The sequence below is a fragment of the Pimephales promelas genome, chromosome 6 (assembly GCF_988280905.1).
Source record: "Pimephales promelas chromosome 6, fPimPro1.hap1.1, whole genome shotgun sequence".
Lineage (NCBI taxonomy): Eukaryota > Metazoa > Chordata > Actinopteri > Cypriniformes > Leuciscidae > Pimephales > Pimephales promelas.
In genome coordinates, this window is record NC_142774.1 from 23,719,778 (window position 1) to 23,740,228 (window position 20,451).

At 37.5% G+C, this 20,451-nt stretch overlaps 1 protein-coding gene across 5 annotated transcripts in view; it reads left to right on the forward strand.

Annotated features, from left to right (window-relative positions):
- Positions 1–501: 501 nt before the first annotated feature.
- The window catches only part of LOC120495298 (MSL complex subunit 3), a 101,338-nt gene continuing 81,388 nt past the window's right edge, over positions 502–20,451 (forward strand). For 2 of the 5 annotated variants that reach the window (XM_039694793.2, XM_039694817.2), the window contains exons 1-5: positions 502–931; positions 1,597–1,679; positions 1,884–1,979; positions 18,729–18,829; positions 18,969–19,066. In XM_039694793.2, the coding sequence (XP_039550727.1) occupies positions 833–931; positions 1,597–1,679; positions 1,884–1,979; positions 18,729–18,829; positions 18,969–19,066 (477 nt within the window). In that variant the 5' untranslated portion in view covers positions 502–832. Of the gene's footprint in view, positions 932–1,596; positions 1,680–1,883; positions 1,980–5,944; positions 5,989–18,728; positions 18,830–18,968; positions 19,067–20,451 lie in introns of those variants that run through there. The other 3 variants (XM_039694802.2, XM_089132280.1, XM_039694809.2) reach the window with 3 other exon arrangements.

The window sequence follows — 20,451 nt, forward strand, 5'->3', positions numbered from 1 at the left end:
TATAAATAAATGTGACTTGACTTGACTTCCCTGAAAAGAATGATGTTGAAATAAAGGGATTCATCCGCCAGAAGTTATCTAATGCAGCCAAGATAGTGAAAAGAAAACCCTGCAAAATCTACAGGGGAAAAATACTAAAATATAAAAAATAAAATTACAGTTAGGCTACTGTGTTTTTATTTGCCCGAGCTAAATATTTTATTTCATGAACCATTGTAAATTTCACAGTTGTAAGTATGGTACAAATACCATGGTACATCATGGTACATGTCCCATTGTACTATTAAAAATTATATAGCACATTTACCATGGTACTATAAATATACCATGGTACATGCAATATGGTACTATATCTTTACCATGGTACTGTCAAAAATACCATGGTACTAGTACCATACTTGTACCATGGTAAAATTGCTTATGAATTAAACGTGTCGTTCATATATTTTAAGTTGTTGCGCTTGTGAAACACGTCGTAGTCACGTGATAAATAGCAGATGTCCGGTTCGCATTCATAATCAACGAGATTTGCTATAAAGCAGGCTACCTCTTTAAGCGCTCGGTCGTTAAGTACTTATTGAAATTAAGTTCATACTCTTTGCGCTTTCGAACCAGTGTCTTAACATAATGAGTATATGTCCCCCTAGTCATTTTAACGTTATATATTTCGGAACTTCTAAATAGGGACTTCACATCCGAGCGTGAACATAAATAAACGTCATTTGAGTGTTTTTTTTTTCTCGCACAGCTCTCTCCTATCTTCCTCAACGCGGTATGCAACGGGTTAAGGAGCGGGGCTTCAGAGTCTTCTCTTGTTCGCCACGATGAACAAATGAACTCTTGGGGAATGAAATTTAAATTCCATAAAGGAGAAAAAGTTCTCTGTTTTGAACCTGACCCATCCAAGGCCAAGGTGCTCTACGATGCAAAGGTAAATAAGATCATGTTGCTACACATTTGCCTTTAACAGCTTGTTTTGGTGTGTTGCAGGCAATACAGGTTGCCTTCTAGCATGTATTCCTTCCCCCCACATTTCCTCAAATTCATTTTTCGTCACAGTAGTGAAACTGGAGCGGATTACTATTGCAGTTTCCAAGTATCACCCATATAATCAACTTTAATAACAATGTGCGTTAAACGAATTTATATTATTAAAAGTCCATGGCGTTACGTGGTTGGTTAAGAAACAGGAAAAGTTATAGCACGTTAGCTCGCTGAAGTAACGTTAGCTAGCGCTGCATCCGCCCTATGCGAGGCCTCACCATTCTTTTTATCATGCGCCCGATCAAGCAAAAACATTTCAATAAAATGAACTACATGTAAAGTATCCGCGTTACGCCAGTAACACCTAATATTAACTGAAATAAAATTGCGTGCACACAATTAAACTCAGCCAACTTAGCAACAGTTGTGACGTCAGCATTATGCGCCGCACAGGCTGCTGACTGCTGCGGTGGCAAACTGGGGGAAGGGCATAGGATGAATGAATCCCTGTCTATGAGAATCCTCACTAGCCAGAAAATGTAAAATATAGATCTCCGGTTCCGCATTCTATCGTGTGGGAGTATTAAATTTGTGTTTGCGTTTGCATTTCAGGTTGTTGACATAGCAACAGTAAAAGATGACAAGGGAAAAAGGGTCCCAAAGTATCTGATTCATTTTAGTGGTTGGAACAGAAGGTAAGAGATCGCATTTTTGGCTTTTAACATTCGTGTATAGCTAATTATTTGATATTTAAGCTGGACAGTTATTTTTAGTGTTTTGGTTTTAACATTATTGTAAGTATTTGACATTTTAGCGGTAATGTTAATGTTTGCCACTTTCAGTGCTGTCAATGCAGCGAATTCGTATGCTGAAGCATGTGTTATTTTGCTGTTTTGCAGTTGGGATCGCTGGGCTGCAGAGGATCATGTGCTCAGAGATTCTGACAATAATCGCACATTACAACGTAAACTGGCACGCAAAGCTTTGGCTCGCATGTGAGTTTCAATGAGCCGCTACTTGTTCGCATTGTTCAGTTATGCAAAATATTTTCTCTGGTAATTCAAACACAATTGATTGACTTTCTTTATGAATAATAATAATAATAATAATAATCAAATCTGGCATACTACCATGGTACAATGGTTATCTGGCTTTAAAGATCCAATACAAAGAAAATTAAATTGTTGCTGGTTTTAGGAATCTACTAGCCTTAAAGGTAGTTAATCGCAAAAATTAAATTGACACTGAAATTTCACTCACCTTAATTTACACCTTTTTCTAAACCCATTAGATTTTTGTTCACCTTGAAACAAATTCCAGATTGTCCTTCCATTGAAAGTCTACCCATCCAAAACACCCATCTAAAAATTTTAAAATTATGTAAAAACATCTCAAAAGTAATCCTTATTTATTGAGCATTTTTTTTTTTGGTGTTTTCACCCAAAAATAACATTTCTTTCTTTGATTACTCCCCTTCATGTTGTTTCAAACCCGTAAGACCCGTTTATCTTCGGGAACATGAATTAAGATATTTTTGATGAAATCCGAGAGCTCTCTGACCCCTCTATAGACAGCAGTTTAATTACCACTTTTAGGGCCCAGAAAGGTAGCTAAGACATCGTTAAAATAGTTCAAGTCAAGTATATTTCTATAGCGCTTTTCACATACTGTGTGCATCAAATATACACAGTATAGATTGCATCAAAGCAGCTTCACAGTATCTATCAAAACATAAGGTAAAAATGTATATGAATGTCTCTAAACAAACTTTAAACGCGAACCTGTGATAAACGCTAGTGTCCACCATTGTCGAGTCAGAGTCGAGTCCAAGTCCGAGACAAAAGAGGGCCGAGTTGGACTTTAGTTCGAGTCCTTAACATCCGAGTCGAGTCCGGCCGAGTCCACAAAGATTTAAATGATTTGAAATTGACCTTTCACAAAGATCCGCCCCTCTTAGTTACTTTTGCTACATCTGACAAGCCATTCCGCTCTCACTCCACAGTCCACATGTTCTCACACAGTAAAAAATATATTGGGGAGCAAAAGAGAAAAAGCAAGGTAATGCTCAAGAATGCAACACTGTGCATTAAGAGCCAGGCGTACACTTTTAAGAAAGATGGTGGTGATGTTTAAATTTTTATTATTTTGTTTTACATGCTAATATCTTTTTTAGCCTCTGAAGGGCAGGACTAAATTAAGGAATACAGTTTTGAACAATTTACACCAATTTTACATTCAGTTCCATCCTTGCTTCCTTCTTGAACATCACTAAATATTTGCAGGGTTTGTAATGATTGTGTATGAGTCCCTCACTTGTCACCAGTGCGAGAAGATGGATCTCACTGTCATTGCTAGTAAGCAGTCAAATATGCAGAAGATGCTGGAAAAGCAAATAATGTGCAGGAGCTGGAGGATTTTTCCTCATGAACAACCTTTACCAAAAAAAAAAAAAAAAAAAAACAGTTGTGGATCATTCCGATAATGACACACAATATTAAAATCAAGTAATTTGTCTTGTATTTTCTGTTTGTATTTTGTCTTGTGGACTAGGCTATTAAACATCTGTTATGTGAAAAAGCTTTTTCAGTGCAGTACTTAATAGAAACAATGTTTTTACGATCCTTCCTATTAAAAAAAAAAACGTTTTGGAGATTCTGATAGGTGTATGTAAACTTATTACTAAAGTGTAAATGTAACAAAAATCATACAATTATTAGCCAAAATGTTTATCACGTTCTCATGTTGCTATGGTTACTGTCAATCATCGCAATTTCTTGACTCACAGGACTAAAATTTTGCGGATTCACTCCCACATTTAAATGCATTTATCACTCTTTATAATTTACATTGTGAACGTAACCACTGGTGCTCTAGAAGCACGAAAAACAAAATTAATATTTAGATTGTCAATAGCACTCCCTTTAAGCCATCACTTACCGCGTTTTGCACTCTCCCTAAAATTTGTCAAACACTTAAGTTATCCGCACTATCCACACAGTGAATCCCTTATTTATATTGCGTCTAGACTTTGTTTATGAGGGGATTTGCAAAAGGATAAAGCTTGTGCTGATTCTGAACATACATTTTAAGCGATTTCTCTGCATGTTGACTCAAAAATGCCTCTGATTTGCCACTGCGTTTATGTGCTTAATGTACATGTCTGTGATTGGCTATAATGCTCAACGCGAAAACAACACAAGTAGTTTCGTTTTTGAATAATGTGTCCTCCAGTGCCCGGACTCGACTGGACTTTTTCCGTGTCAAGTCCGAGTACAAATTCATCCGAGTGCGTGATAAGTCTGAGTTCATTCAAAATTAGACTCGAGTCCGAGTTCAGGGACCCCAACTCTAATAAACGCTGATGGCGTTCACATGCACAGTAAGAATTGATTCTATAGTTATTAGTTATTCTATAGCAACTCCGGCGCAAAATGAACCTTTGGTCTAATAACACATTGGTACCTAGTCAACCGTTCTGAGATTTATTTTCATGATAATCGAATGTAAACAGTTTTATCTCTAAAAACTATTTAGTGTAACGCTAGTTTATAGGGCATAAAATAATGTAGAAATAATGTAAAAAATCAGTAGTTAATACCACTAACAAGGCTCAAAATAGCCCCACACTAACACGCTAACATAATAAGGGTCCCTATATGCAAACCGAAGCATTGAGAACTAAGTGTACAGACTGTTTAATCAAAGCATGATGCGTTCGGGGTTCGACTGGTTGAGACTGTTTTCCAAAGATTGTTCCTTTTTGTATACGCAAAGTGGACTGTCTTTATAAAAGATCTTCTTATTAAACTGTCTGAACACTTACAAAGTTCTCAATGCTTCGGTTTGCATGTAGGGACCCTCATTATGCTACAGTGTTAGTGTTGGGCTAGTTTGAGCCTTGTTAGTGGTATTAACTAGTGATTTTTTTTTCATTACTCTATGGCCTATATACTAGTGTTAAATACTAAACAGTTTTTAGAGATAAAACTCTTTACATTCGATTATCATTAAAACAAATCTCAGAGAACATTAAAATAGAACAGTCAATCAGGTACCAATGTGTTGTTAGACCAAAGGTTCATTTTGCGCCGGAGTTGTCCTTTTAATGTTATGAAGCGATGAGGGAGCTCTTGGATTTCATCAAAAATATCTTAATTTGTGTTTCGAAGATGAACGAAGATATTATAGGTTTGGATTGGAATGACATGAGGGTGAGTAATTAATGACAGTTTTTTTTTTTTTGGGTGAACAAATAATACACAGTATGGCATTTAAATAGCCTGGTCTCTGTATTTCCTTCCTAGCAGAGTATTGTCCACGCGGACAGTACTTTTTTGCAATTGTTATAAATTTCCATTTGGGCAACAATAGTAAAACTACAAAGTAGGGTTGTAACGGTATGAGATTTTCACGGTATGATAATAGTCTCAAAAAATATCACGGTTTCACAGTATATGGTATTAAAGAAACATTTTTATTATTATAATCATAAGCTACAATGACCCTAAAATGAATGAAAACAGATAGGGTTTTTGGTTGAACACATGGTTTATTAAAACAAACTTTTTATTGAAAAAAGTATACCTTTTGAAAAAATAAGAAAGAAAAAATTAAATCTCCCATTTGAACAAACATGTTTAATCAATTGAATTCATAAAACTTATTTTTATGATAGATAATAGAGTCTTATGAAAATAATTTTATTTCCTCAGAAATTCTGGGTTGTCTGATATAATTTGTCTGGATTCTATGATTTAATACAAATATATTATTGAAAATGCAATCAGATGAAATGTAACAGCTTTTGGTTGTGTCTGCACAACAGAGGTTTACTATTTTTTCTTAAATAATGGTTGAATAAACTAAAGTATTCCCACACTGCAGATTTTAGCTTTTTTTCGGCGGGGGATAGAGATTAGAATTCGCAACCTCTATCTCAGACATTTTCTCCACTGTATAGATGGAGTCTAAGCAGTTAAGTGGAAAGAAGTTGCATATGCGCAGGTGAGATCTGGTTTAATTTTTTTCCAAAACCTTGGATAAGCAAATGTTCACGATATGATAACCGTACATGTCAATATCGCGATAAACCGGTATACCGTTAACAACCCTACTACAAAGTACTACTTTAGAGCTAAGTCTGACATCAGATGCCAAAAGCCTTTGTCTCCATACTAATATCCCATATGATCGGACAGTGATTAATCTTTAATCTGAATCATTAAAACACAGTGGGCCCAGAGACTGCAGTCTACATTGCAATAGGGATGAGACGGTATGAAAATTTCATATCACGATTATCCACAAGTTTCCTACGCCCCATGAGGCCTTGCGTCAAAAGTGGGTGCGTCTTCCGGTTCGAAGTAAACAAGTGAGACGTGACAATCATTTATTCATTCATTTATTCCACTATCGATTAATCATTAATATTTATACTAAAATGTAGAATCATGTTGAATAAAACCAAAATCGCGATAGTCAGATCCACAAACCTGTGTTAGAATTAGAATCACGACACACCCCTTCCAACTCGATGTCTTTCCCGTCCAGATCCAATATATAGCCTACCGTATTATTTGAAGTTAACATTATAAAATTTCGTAGACATACACCACAAATCTAGTTGAGGATAAATTAGTTAAAATTAGGTGTTTCCAGCAGTATGGACATGACATTTGCAGCCAAATCCTGAAATATAAATTCTCAGAAAATGTATTTAGTCTGTCCATCCATCCGCCAAACGTGGGCGCGTCTTCTGGTTCGAAGTAAAGAAGCTATACAGGTCCTTCTAAAAAAATTAGCATATATTGATAAAGTTCAATATTTTCCATAATGTAATGATAAAAATTAAACTTTCATGTATTTTAGATTCATTGCACACCAACTGAAATATTTCAGGTCTTTTATTGTTTTAATACTGATGATTTTGGCATACAGCTCATGAAAACCCAAAATTCCTATCTCAAAAAAATTGCATATCATGAAAAGGTTCTCAAAACGAGCTATTAAACTAATAATCTGAATCAACTAATTAACTCTAAACACCTCAAAAGATTCCTGAGGCTTTTAAAAACTCCCAGCCTGTTTCATTACTCAAAACCGCAATCATGGGTAAGACTGCCGACCTGACTGCTCTCCAGAAGGCCATCATTGACACCCTCAAGCAAGAGGGTATGACACAGAAATAAATTTCTGAACAAATAGGCTGTTCCCAGAGTGTTGTATCAAGTCACCTCAGTGGGAAGTCTGAGGGAAGGAAAAAGTGTGGCTAAAAACGCTGCACAACGAGAAGAGGTGACCGGATTGTGGAGGAGGACCGATTCCAGACCTTGGGGGACCTGCGGAAGCAGTGGACTGAGTCTGGAGAAAAAACATCCAGAGCCACCGTGCACAGGCGTGTGCAGGAAATGGGCTACAGGTGCCGCATTCCCCAGGTCAAGCCACTTTTGAACCAGAAACAGTGGCAGAAGTGCCTGACCTTGGTTACAGAAAAGCAGCTCTGGACTGTTGCTCAGTGGTTGTATGTCATTCGGAAATCAAGGTGCCAGAGTCTGGAGGAAGACTGGGGAGAAGGAAATGCCAAAATGCCTGAAGTCCAGTGTCAAGTACCCACAGTCAGTGATGGTCTGGGGTGCTGGTGTTGGTCCACTGTGTTTTATCAAGGGCAGGGTCAATGCAGCTAGCTACCAGGAGATTTTGGAGCACTTCATGCTTCCATCTGCTGAAAAGCTTTATGGAGAGGAAGATTTCATTTTATGGAGATGCAAGATTTCATCAGCACGACCTGGCACCTGCTCACAGTGCATGGATAAACTTTATTTTTAATGACGTTTCAGCTGATGAGGGTAAAACATCGTTGTCTGTTCGCTTCATTTCACTGAGGATTGTTTTGTAAATAAGACTGGATTTGCAGACCGATTAAGAGTAAAGAACGTGCTGTGCCGTCTATATTGGATCTGACAGGAATTGTGCAACACACGGACTCTTGGTCGAACATGTATGGGTGAATCCGGTTGCCATTTGACAACATTGGACGTTTTCCCCCAAGTGCACCGACGGGTGAGTTAAACTCATTATAATATGCAAAACTGTTATCCACTCACAGCAGTGGGCGTTTATTTCCAAGTCTTCAGTGCGACACGCCCATAAAAACCGACCGTTTTTCAGGAAGGCTCACAACTTGGGTACAAAATAGCCTATTACTTATTCATTTTGATGTTTTTGAATGCAAAAACCAAGCGAACGTCATAAATTGACCTCAGACAACAATATAATAAAATTTAAAAAGCCAGTTCATGACCCCTTTAAAAACACTTCTTTTATTGGTCGGATGAAATATGCAAATTTTTTGAGAATTTTGGGTTTTCATGAGCTGCATGTCAAAATCATCAGTATTAAAACAATAAAAGACCTGAAATATTTCACTTGGTGTGCAATGATTCTAAAATATTTGTAAGTTTAATTTTGTCATTACATTTTGGAAAATAATGAACTTTATCACAATATGCACATTTTTTGAGAAGGACCTGTATGTATCTCTATTCCATATTAAAGCTGGGTTCAAGCCCTTTCCAAATCTGTTTTTATTTCTTTTATCGTTTTTCTGTAAGTTATGGTTATCTGAAGTTGGCTGATCGCTATGATTTTCAGAAACTGAATTTTGAGAAAAAAACGGGGTAACACTTTATTTGAAGGGGTGTGCATAAGACTGACATGACACTGTCATAAACATGACATAACACCTGTCATGAACATGAAGTAGCCTTTATGAATGTTTATGACTGTTGTCATTAAGTGTCATTCGGTAAATTATGACACTTTTAATGCAAAGTTGACATTGTTTAAATTGTCTTTGTTATGACAATGTCAAGTTGTCATAATCAAGACATTTTTAACAAAGACAAAAAAATGTCTTGATTATGACAACTTGACATTACCAAACACAAATTTCTTTGTTATGACAACTTGACATTAACCAAGAAATCATAATCTGTCAACCTGACATCTTTATAACTAGTCTAAAGTGTTCTGTTACTTGAGGTAAGGGAAAATATTAATGACACTGTTGTTAAAGCACAGTGTAATAACCCTTAATGACATCTTTATAACTAGTACAATGTGTTCCACTTTACTTGAGGACAAGTAAAATGTTCATGACAGAGTTATGGTGTCATGACGGCCAAAGTCAAAACCAACCACATATTACAGGGTAATGTAATGTTAACGCAAAGCTAATTAACTTCTTTAAGTTTGACAATTAGACCTGTTATGATATTTGTGACCGGTTATGATTTCTTGGTTAATGTCAAGTTGTCATAACAAAGACATTTTAAAGGGCACCTATTATGCCCCTTTTTACAAGATGTAATATTGGTCTTGGGTGTCCCCAGAATGTATTTCTGAAGTTTCAGCTCAAAATACCCCACAGTTAATTTATTATAACCATTTGAAATGTCATTTTGGGACCTGATTAAAAATGAGCTGTTATGGGTGTATGCCACCTTAAATGCAAATGAGCTGCATATCCCCGCCCTGGCTTTGGATGACGGCGTAACTTGATACTTATGGCAGTCGGTAAGCAGAAGGGGAGAGTGAGAGACGCGCTGTTTTGAATGTCATTCAGCGTACATTTGAATCGGAATATATAAATAGTACTAAGAGACTCCGGCAGAATAAACGCATGAGAATGGACCAGTACGTCTCGGTATGGTTATTTGATACATTTATGTACTTATAGCGTTGTTGTAATCGCGTCATTTTGCAAGTATGGATGTGCAACACACACAGACACACACAAACACTAATGCTGGCGCATTTTTTTGAAACTACATACACATTCTGTGATAAAGTTTGCTACGTAAAAGCGAAATTACATTTATGCGAGGGACCTGTGGCGTCATGTTTAGCTTGTCATACAGGTGCTTCTGTGGCAAATGTGAGAAGATGGCTAACTTACAGAACAACAACATATATGCAGTTTTTAATACAATATCTTTAAATATATATTTATAAACGTGTGGTTACACGCTATACAAACAATGTTTAAATTATATACACAGACATCCTACGACGACGACAACTTTAGACGCATAATTTGTTGTTGAATTGGCTGACAGACTGAAATGACTATTTGCTCAAAAATCATAAAATACACTTACTAGAGGTGACGTTGGATTCGCAAACAGTAGACGACAATCCACACTTGAGGATTAATTTTTAAGCCACAACAACAGGATTAACCCACGAGTCCACGACAGAACACTACCGGCTGTCGTTGAAACAATGGAGGATGGTGTACAGATCACCGAGGGCGGAGTCTAGGCCACAACCACACTGTCAATCAAACCCCTTTCTCACTTTGTACGTCACAAAGACCTGAAACTTAGAACAGCTCGTTCTGAGACAGTGCTTATGATTTATTGAGATTGAAAAAAAAACACTGGGTGGATTTTTATCATTCTAGGGTGGTTTTGCTCACACACTGCCAACAGACATTTATGTTCAAACACCATGTAAAAGTGAATTTTCCATAATAGGTGCCCTTTAAACAATGTCAACTTTGCATTAGAAGTGTCATAATTTACCGAATGACACTTAATGACAAAAGTCATAAACATTCATAAAGACTCCATGTTCATGACAGGTGTTGTGTCATGACAGTGTCATGTCAGTCTTATGCACACCCCTTCAAATAAAGTGTTACCATTTGAGTAATCATCATAGATTAGGTATCATTCGAAAGCTTGTGAGCAATGCTCGCCGTTGTGAGCATTTATACTTCTGCGTTCAGGTCTTGGTTGCTCTGCAGTACTGCTCCGAAACGCTAGTTGGCGGCGGAGGGTTTTACTGTTCCACTGTGTTTAGATTCCTCGCAGCTAGGTTACTACAAGCAATAGCGACTGAAAGAGAGCTGATCATGTTGGAGTTGGAGCTTATTGAGGTGGAAAAACAGTTAATTTTAGTGAAATTACAAAAACTGAAAGGCAGAAATGAGAGAAGACGTCGGAGGAGATGGTACGTGTGAAAATGCGTGAGGTACGTGCAGAAATGCGTAGGAGGAAATGCGATGCTACCAAGCCGACCAATCACCGATCTTGCGGTCCGCGTCGTCGCGACGTGTAGTTACATTTTTCAAGAGGTGCGCGTCAGGCTACGGTGAAGGGTACGCGATATGGGACGCGTTTGTGCGTATGCAACGGCGTACCTACCGCGCGCACCCTACGCAGAAGTATAAATTGGCCTTTAGTAGGTGGAGGGGGGAAGATGGTGCATGAGGTAGTTTGACAGACTGAAGGAGTTGGTACATATCAAAATAATGCATGGACTACAGTTTGTTGGGCTCCGTGTTGCTTGTGTTTTTTTTTGGTTGTGCCTACCCAAAACACGATGGAGCATAAAACGCAAGAAAGCTCTCCTAAGCAAGGGAAAATGCCACTTCTCTCATCATCATTTAAAGTTGATAAACATTTTTATTTTACTTGTGTTTTGAGTGCTGTTGCTTTCGACGGTGCAAATGTACAACAAAGCAAACATTTTAGGCCATGTCCACACTAATACGTTTTCGTTTGAAAACGTATATTTTTCTCTCCATTTTGGCATTCCGTCCACACTGATACGCTGTTTTAAGTCACCAAAAACGTATCTTTTGGAAAACGCTCTCCAAAGTGGATAAATTTGAAAACGCCGTTTTCGCGTTGTAGTGTGGTGGACAGTGAAACCGGAGGTATTTCAAAACGATGACGTAAGTTTAGTCATGTGATCCATGTAGTACCAATAGATATTCATGTTTATCGGTATTGTCGTGCCTGTTATGTGTTATTCATTTTTACACTGTTGCTAAAATATGCTACTTTCTATGTTACTTAATATGTGCTATTCTTCATAGCACAGTATTGCAAAGATGACAGAATGTACTCACATTTGCTGTCCTGCGGCAAAACAGGAGAGCAGTTGCATTTTAGACCAAACATATGGTGACTGAATGCGACCTGGATGCATCAGTGATGGTGAGATATTTTGCTAAATTAAACTATCCTGTTAGAAGAATTGCGCGATACCTTTATTATTTATTTTCCCCTCTGTAACGTCTCGGTGAGCTTTTGTGAAGTTTCACGTATGCGCAGTAAAGTGAAATTAGAAGTTTCTCATCCACACTGAAACGTCGGAAAACGCCGGATTAAAAACGTCAAATGTATCCGGATTAATGTCGACGTAGCCTTAGCAGAAGAGTCGTTTGAAGGATCCCAGTAGCCTACCTCCAAAGTACAAACAAGTTTGGATATGGACATGGTCAATTTATCATCTTCACTGCAATCTTAGATAACGGGGTTGCAAGAACCATTCGCATGACTAAACCAGACATACCATATTCTCGAAAGAAAAAGATGCTAGTCGATTGGACAAATTCTTCTGATGTGCTATGTCTGCTAGTGTTGTTAGCCGGTGACATTCACCTCAATCCGGGTCCTGTTGCCAAGTCCTTCGGCCGCTATTGCAGCTCGGTGCACACTGGAGGTGGGGATGACGCAGGTGAGGGACACTCCCGACTGGGTACGCCGTCTTTCCGCATCTCAAACACCGCTCCGAATGTTGAGGGGACTGGCGCTGGTGAGCGGGGCTGAGTCAATGCTACATTTTCCAGTGCTGGAGGAGAGGGGAATTCAATTGCAGGAGGACTTACTATTGCGTGTGTGCCCTGTTCCAGTGGCAAGGTTGTCCAGCCTTGACGGTGGAACATTGTCCAGCACCACGGAGATGCAAGCGCAGAAGGATTTTGGAATTCATTGTTATCCATATCAGAATGAATAAGCCTGATATGTTTTTAAAAGCAGTGAGTAAACGTGAATCTTACCAGTTTTTTTCCACTATGAACCAATGCGAAAATTTTATAGGACAGCAAAAGTAAACCTAAGGCCATTTTTGGAGCGCATTTGAACATTAGGAGCCTGTTACCGAAGCATGATGAGGTTAAACCATGTTAATGGACATCGAATTTACCTCGAGTGAAACATGGCTTCACTGAAATTCAAACTGGTTTAATCGATATCCAAGGTTACAAATGACATGCACAGAAGTCACTTTTGATAAGGAATAAATATTGAATATATTTGTGTAGAAATCTCATTATCAAGTATGCATTTTAAAATTGTGGTTTTATATAATCCTCCCTCTTTTAAAGATGTATTTTATGATGAGTTGAGTAAATTGATTAGGGCTGGTCTGAAAACCATTTTTTTGAGCTTCGAAGCTTCGATAGTAATGAAGATCGAATATTCAAAGCTTCGGAACTCTAGGCTATATGCCTGTCTGTCTGTCTGTCTGTCCATCCATGTGCATTTTGATTATTTTGAGAACCGTTAATCCAAACAACTTCACAAGGGAGTGCAGTGTCGTATTTGGTGCAATATAGATAGATGAGACGTGACAGGTTCAGAATTGATAGTTTTTTAGTAAACTACAGAACAGCGCGAGGCTCACGCGTCGCGAGCAGATCTTATATGCTCTGAGAGTGGACACTGCACTAGTAATATAAAACACACATAGATCTTTTAACTTAAGCAAATATTTTTAATGTGGTATAGTCTCATAATTTTTTTCTTATTGACAAAGTAGGGTAGATTTAAATAAAAAAAAAAAACTAAATTTAAATAAATAAAAACTAAATTTAAATAAAAAATCTAAATTTAAATAAATAAAAACGAAAAATAAATGACCGAACTCTAATAGCCTAAATAAAGAAGACGGTAGCAATAACAACAATTTCAATTAATTTCAGTAGATTAATTCAGATTGATAATAATAGGGATAATACATTTTGTTTCTATTATTCTATTTTTCACAATGTCAAAGCAACGCAGCTTAACCCAAAATACAAACTCAGGCATGCACTTCTGTCCTTACAAACTCCGCTGTTCTGTGCTCTAGCCAGATAATACTCCTATTATAGGAACACTTTTAGTAGTCCAAGAAAAAGCAAATATATTTATTAAGTAGCTATAAAGAAATTATAAGCCTATGTTAAGTATTATATTTCACCAAATTTTATAGTGTAAAACAAGCGCAAATGAGAACTGTTTCGAGGGGGATTCCATGTTTGCAAAAAAACAAAACAAAAAAAAACTACAAATATTCGAATGTCACATTTTAAAATCGAATACCAACCCACTGAACGAATATTCGAATATTTGGGTCCAGCCCTAAAATTGATGAAATTGGTGGCCCATGATTCCGATGTTATTGTATTAGGTGATTTTAATATAGATTGGTCTAATTCTGGTAAAAGGAGAACTTTAATGACTAAATTTGATTTCAACCAAATATTTAAGGGTGCCACAAGGATTTCAAAATCTTCTAGGACACAAATAGACCAAATTTTTTCGAAACAAGGATGATCGGATTTTGAAATCATATAATTTTCTAACTGGTTTGTCTGACCATAACATGATTTTCGTTGCCTGAAAATTATCAAAAAATGTTTGCTAAATATAAACAAAACACAGTCAAATAGACCCCTTTTGCGCTGACGTCACATTTACGTCACGGCGCTAGCTGGAGGCAAAACTAAGTGAATACTGGAGGCGGCCAATGCAAACCAGCACAGATTCGGCTACATAATAAGGAGCTTAAATTACTTTTATTATTATTAAATGTCATCTTGTTGTGTTGTTTGGTGCAAGAATCGATGAAAAATGAATATGCTGTAACTGGAATTTTTATTTCTAGAAAATATTCACATCATTAATATCGCACCGTAATGTCACTGTTTACATTGTCGTATTGTCTGCGCTGGCTAGGCAGAACTGCGGATCATACCCACAAGTCTTGTACATGACCATTCAGCACATAGTTATAGGCATCTAAAGATTTATATGCCCTCAGTTTCTCTTTACGATCGGTTTCTCTATTAGGTAGGTGTAGAAGTCAGGCCACTCAACCGAGGTAACGTAACGTTAATCCTGTCAGATCGTCCATGCATTGAGTGAGCGTGTGAAGGCTACGGGTCGGCCAATCTGGTTCTGTCCATTAAAACGGAGACTATTTATATAGAGACATGCTCGCTGGACAGCCAATCGTCTGCTTTTAACGGTCAAGCCGGGAAACATTTAAATGCGTAACTGTTTGAGAAGGCGGCAGATTAGATGTGTGCATTGTGTAAATATCAGACATCCCAAGTCTCCCAGAAGTTCCGGGTGTCTCCCGCAGATTGATTGAGGCTCACTTATGCCCGCAAATTAGTTCAAATCTCCCGGAATCTAGACCGAGCGAGCAAGAGCGTGCATTTCAAACAGTGCAGCGCGCGCGGCAGAGCGAGAACCCTTGCGCATGCGCAGTAAAAGTATAACGTGTGGGAAAACGGCGTTTTAAACCTTATTTTAGTGCAAAGTCTTTAAACTTTTTCAGCGATTTTTATTATATTTTCTGCCGTTTCTATACATGCAGTTTTTATGTCTCGGTGACCAGTGAAAGTGCAGTTCTGACTCTCTGCCCATTCATTTAGATAGGAGCCTGGTCTTGTTAAGTCCGAAATAGCTGCCCGGAGGCGTTGCCAAGATGGCGGCCGAGTGGCATGACTTGCCTGAAAGGACTTTGGTTAAAATTAACTTTTGAAAATAACAACCGCGGTCTTGGACAGTGAGTGACCTTACACATTAAGATAAAATCTGATTTTCTCCAGTCATTGTTAAAGAAACAAGCTAATAAAACTTGCTCACTTGCGTTAGTGAAGCGGCCTGAGGGATCGTTCTGCCTCCACCTAAGCTCCGCCCACATAAAAACGTTTCCTGCTGTTGATGATGAATTAAATGCTCTTGACTGGAGCACAACTATGGACAATGATGATGTGCATAGCTGCTGTAAAAAGGTAATGAATAAGGTTGAAGGGATCGTTTCTAAATCTCTTAAAAATCAAAAGCATTTGAAAAAGAGAACGTTACCCTGGATTAATGAGGAGTTGAGAAAACTAATGAACGAAAGATATTTGGCCCTGAAAAATTAAGTAGTGATATAAATATTTTTAAAAGTCTATGAAATCGAGTCACTAAAAATATAAAAAAAGCAAAAGCGGAATGTTCCATTACAATTACACAAGCCAAGGGAAGCCCTCTCATAATGTGGAAGCAAATAAATGATATTGTGAAACCATCAGACATTCAAAGATCATCCAGAGCTTTGAAATGGAGGTAGGCAGATTAGGGACAGTAAACAAATAGCGCTGGAGTTTAATAATTTTTTTTCTCTGCTGTTATCTCGGGACGCTTGTCCAGAGAAAAATGGCCTTTGTCAGCCCCAGTTTTGTATCCAGCCTCTCACAGAGACTTCAGATGCCCCAACACCTGTAAAGAGACAACTCCGCGCCTGTAAAGAGATGACTCCGTGCCGACGATATGTTATGCCCTTAATATTACATGTTTAACTAAATGTATTTTTTCCATGTACTTTTCTGAAATGCACTTTCTGTAAAGCTGCTTTGAAACAATATGTATGTTGGCCAGAGGAGAACTGGCCCTGACAGCCCAAGGTTTTTTTCTCCATCCAATCACCTGATGGAGTTTTGGTTCCTTGCCACTGTTGCCTTGCTTTTGGCTTGCTTAGTTGGGGACATTTAATGTTCAACAACATTATTGATCCGTGTTGTATTACTTTTATGTTGTCACTGTGAAGTTGCTTTTATACAATCTGTATTGTAAAAAGCGCTATATAAATAAATGTGACTTGACTTGACATAATTCAGTCTTTTTGAAACTAAATAAAAACACTATTGTAAAACCGCTGACACAGTTGATCAATTTGTCTATTTAGAGTGGACAATTCCCCACACCTTGGAAACGGGCAAAAGTTATGCCATTATTTAAGCCAGGAACACCTGACCAGGCATGCAATTATCAACCCATAAGTGTCTTACCTGTATTTTCAAAGGTATTAGAAAAAATGTGTATGGTCAGCTTGTGGCTTTTATACAATCAAATAACATTTTACACCCATTACAATTTTGATTCCGTCCTCATACTTCACCGAAACGGCAAACTGCTTCTTTGTGGAACAACTCAAATTTGCAATAGATATTGAAGAAATAGTTGGCGCTATGTTTTTGGATCTCAAAGGCGTTTCATACGCTAAATCATGACATCCTCCTTAAACACCAATTGTAACTTCGCAACATGAACTTTACAGTGGTTCAAATCATATCTTGAATTGAGAGATCAGTGTGTGGTGGTTGATAATGAAATGTCTACATAATTAAAATTGAATACAGGAGTACCGCAAGGGTTGGCTCTTGCTTTTTACACTTTTTTTTACACTTTTTGGCCCTTGCTTTTTACACTGTATTTTAATGATTTGCCAGACTCATGTCCTACAGCAGGATTTCAGATGTACGCTGACGATGTAGTGGTTTGTGATTAAGAAGTCTGGACCGCTTTTATATTTTGCATCAAATATCTATTAAAAACAAACAAACAATGTGCATAATGATCAAAATGCCTTCATAATGAGCTAACAAAGGTTACTAGAAATTTCAAAGTTTTAATTCTTTCCTTGCCATCTACAAATATTTTTCCCAATTATTACGTAGTTTATTGTGTAATGCTCTTAACTTGCTGATTAATGAGAAATGTAGATGTAAAAAAAAGTCTTGTCAAAAAACATATTTGAATGGCCTGAGTGTGTGTATATGTACAGATGAAAATAAATATAAATTATATGAAAATAATTGTATTTGCAACATTTTTGTTTTATGCAGTGTTTTAGCGAAAGTATAAATCTATTTTAGCGCTCACTATGTTTCTGTTACTGTCAAAATAACTGTCATTTGCAGCTCTTTATGTGGTGCTTTAGTGGGAGAGAGAATCAACGTGCACAGAATGGAAATGGAAAGATCAGACCATTATTTGAGGATGCATGTTCTACTTCATCATATTTGTTATGTTTACATGGACAGCAGTAATCTAATTATTGACCTTATTCTGAATAAGACAATATTCTGATTAAGGTGTTTACACAAGTTGCTTGTAGAATATTCCTTTCATGTTCCCATTTTACATGTTGCAGAACATAGATCGATTTATGGCACGTCGTCATTACATCCCCATGGTACGCCGTCCGACGTACCCTCCAGAATTTCATGCATCAACATAATGTTCATTTTCTTTAATGGTACCATATACAGTTTCAATGTCAAATTTTACGCAAGTTAAATTTTACGAAAGCTTCAGGTGCAGTTAATTATTTGCCATGCTATACGTGCAAATAGACAACGGCCGATACAAATTCTTCAGCAACAGGCCTCCTCTGTACTTTCATTCTTTTGTACTTTCATAGTACAAACATTACCATCGTTTCCCGCTCGGACCAAAAATCTGCCTTCTTGCTTGAAGCCATGCTTGTTATTGTCAAACGGAACTGTGTGTGTGTGTGTCCTGTCACAAAATGCGGCGAAAACTTCCACACAACATTAATAGTGTGATTAAGGTGTGTACATGTCTATAATGCACTTCGATAAAGCGACTAATAGGAATACTCCAAATGTCTTAATTTGATTTGTTTTTACTTCAAGTATGACTTTAGCTGGATTAAGGTAATCAGAAATCGCTGTTTACGTGGTAGTTTCTTAATCCGAGTATTGTCAATCGACTTAATATTGGAATATTACTGTTGTCCATGTAAGCGTAATGTTATTGTGACTGCTTGAGGTCAATTTGATGCAGCAAAATCAGTATATTGTTTTATGTATTTATTTTTCTGCACAGGAGGAAAAAGGGATGGAAGAAGCGACGTTGTCGTCTGCCTGGTGTTAACCCAATCTTGAAGACCCTGACTGAAGAGGAAAAGGAGAAGAGTGATGATGCTTGTGAGTATTTAATGTTTACTAAAGGTTGTTTGAGTGTACCCACCTGCATTCAAACAAAAAAGATTTTGTTGAACGTGAACCAAAAATCCTCTATTGTGCTGAATTTTCAACCTGTTCTCCTTTTTTATATGTTTTACAGCTTTGATCTCACCATCTGATGATAGTGACGAAGACGTTTCAGACCAGGCGTCTTTAAGTGAGAGTGACTCATCTGATTCTGAGGATTTAAACAATATGGTAAGAGATTGCATAATTTAAGGATATTATAGACAGCTGGTCCTGAATTGCATTAAATCACACAAATCCATTATCCAACCATAACCATTTAATTTATATTTTTTGTTAGTATTTGTAAATTTAAGTTAATGTCTGTAAGGCTTTTCCACAAGTCGACTTGTTGATTTACAATTTTTTTTTTTTGTTCAATTGTCGACAAAACTGATTAATAAGCAACTCAGTAAGGTGGTGATACAACTTCATGTATTGTTGGCGGATTAGGTGTAAACTAAATATAGTAGTTGCATGCTTTTTAGGTAATTTGTGAACTAAAATCTTTTTATTTTCTTTGTTTGAATGATGGATGTTTTTGGTGGTTTTGTGTGGCAGCAGTACTCTCACCCAAGACAAATTTCTCCTACGGGAGATAGAGGTCTTCTCGGGTCCTAAAAACTGTACCCAACCCGAATCACTACTTACCCGAACCTGACGTGCATAAATTATTTTTTTTAAAGAAAAACCCAACCTGAGACAGACCCGAGTGCGACCCGACCTGAAGGCATTTCCTTTAGAACCCAACTGGACCCGAACGTAAACGGCATTCACAGTGAGCACAGCCTGCAGTCCTGCGTTTCTCAAAAATGCACTAGTTAACATAGATGCGCAAGTGTAAGCGTGCTGAGTGCAGATGTGAATCACACATCATCACTGTAACCCATTGCGTCCTATAACATTTGGCATAATGTTATTTACCGGACAATACGATGATTTGAACCACCACAGGGTAAAATTTACCGAGGGCTGTTTTTAAAATGTAGCCTAGCAGATTTTCAATCTCCCAGTCATTGACTTCTACTAAAATTGTGTTATTTAGCCTACAATCCCATTGTTACAAAGTTGTTTAGATAAAATTTGATTAAAAAAGGGCATTAGAACCGCAATAGCAGGTCGAATTGGACGTTCTGAATCAAATCTTAATATGGGAACGTTATTGCATCAACGCATCTGCACCAGTTTTTTTTTCCTTCACAAATGATCACAAAAGTTGCCCACACCGATGACGACCCTGGATGTTTCTGATCTACATTCGTTTTCCCTCACCTTTTTCGCAATATCTGTTATCGTCTCCATGCTTGTCTGATGGTTATCGGATATTTTTAAAATTGATTGACAGGCCTGGCTAAACGACAATTCAAATACTTGCATGTAGTCAAACATCCATCCACATGATGGCGGACTAGTTCTTCTTGGCAAACGGAGAGGTTGGTTAGTGGAGCGAGCAACTGAGTAAATAATTGCGGTGCATGACAATAACAACATCAACAAAGTTTAAATATAATGCAACACAGCTACGCACAAGCTTCTCTTTCACAAGTAAGTTTAAAATATTCTGACCCCCCAGCGTG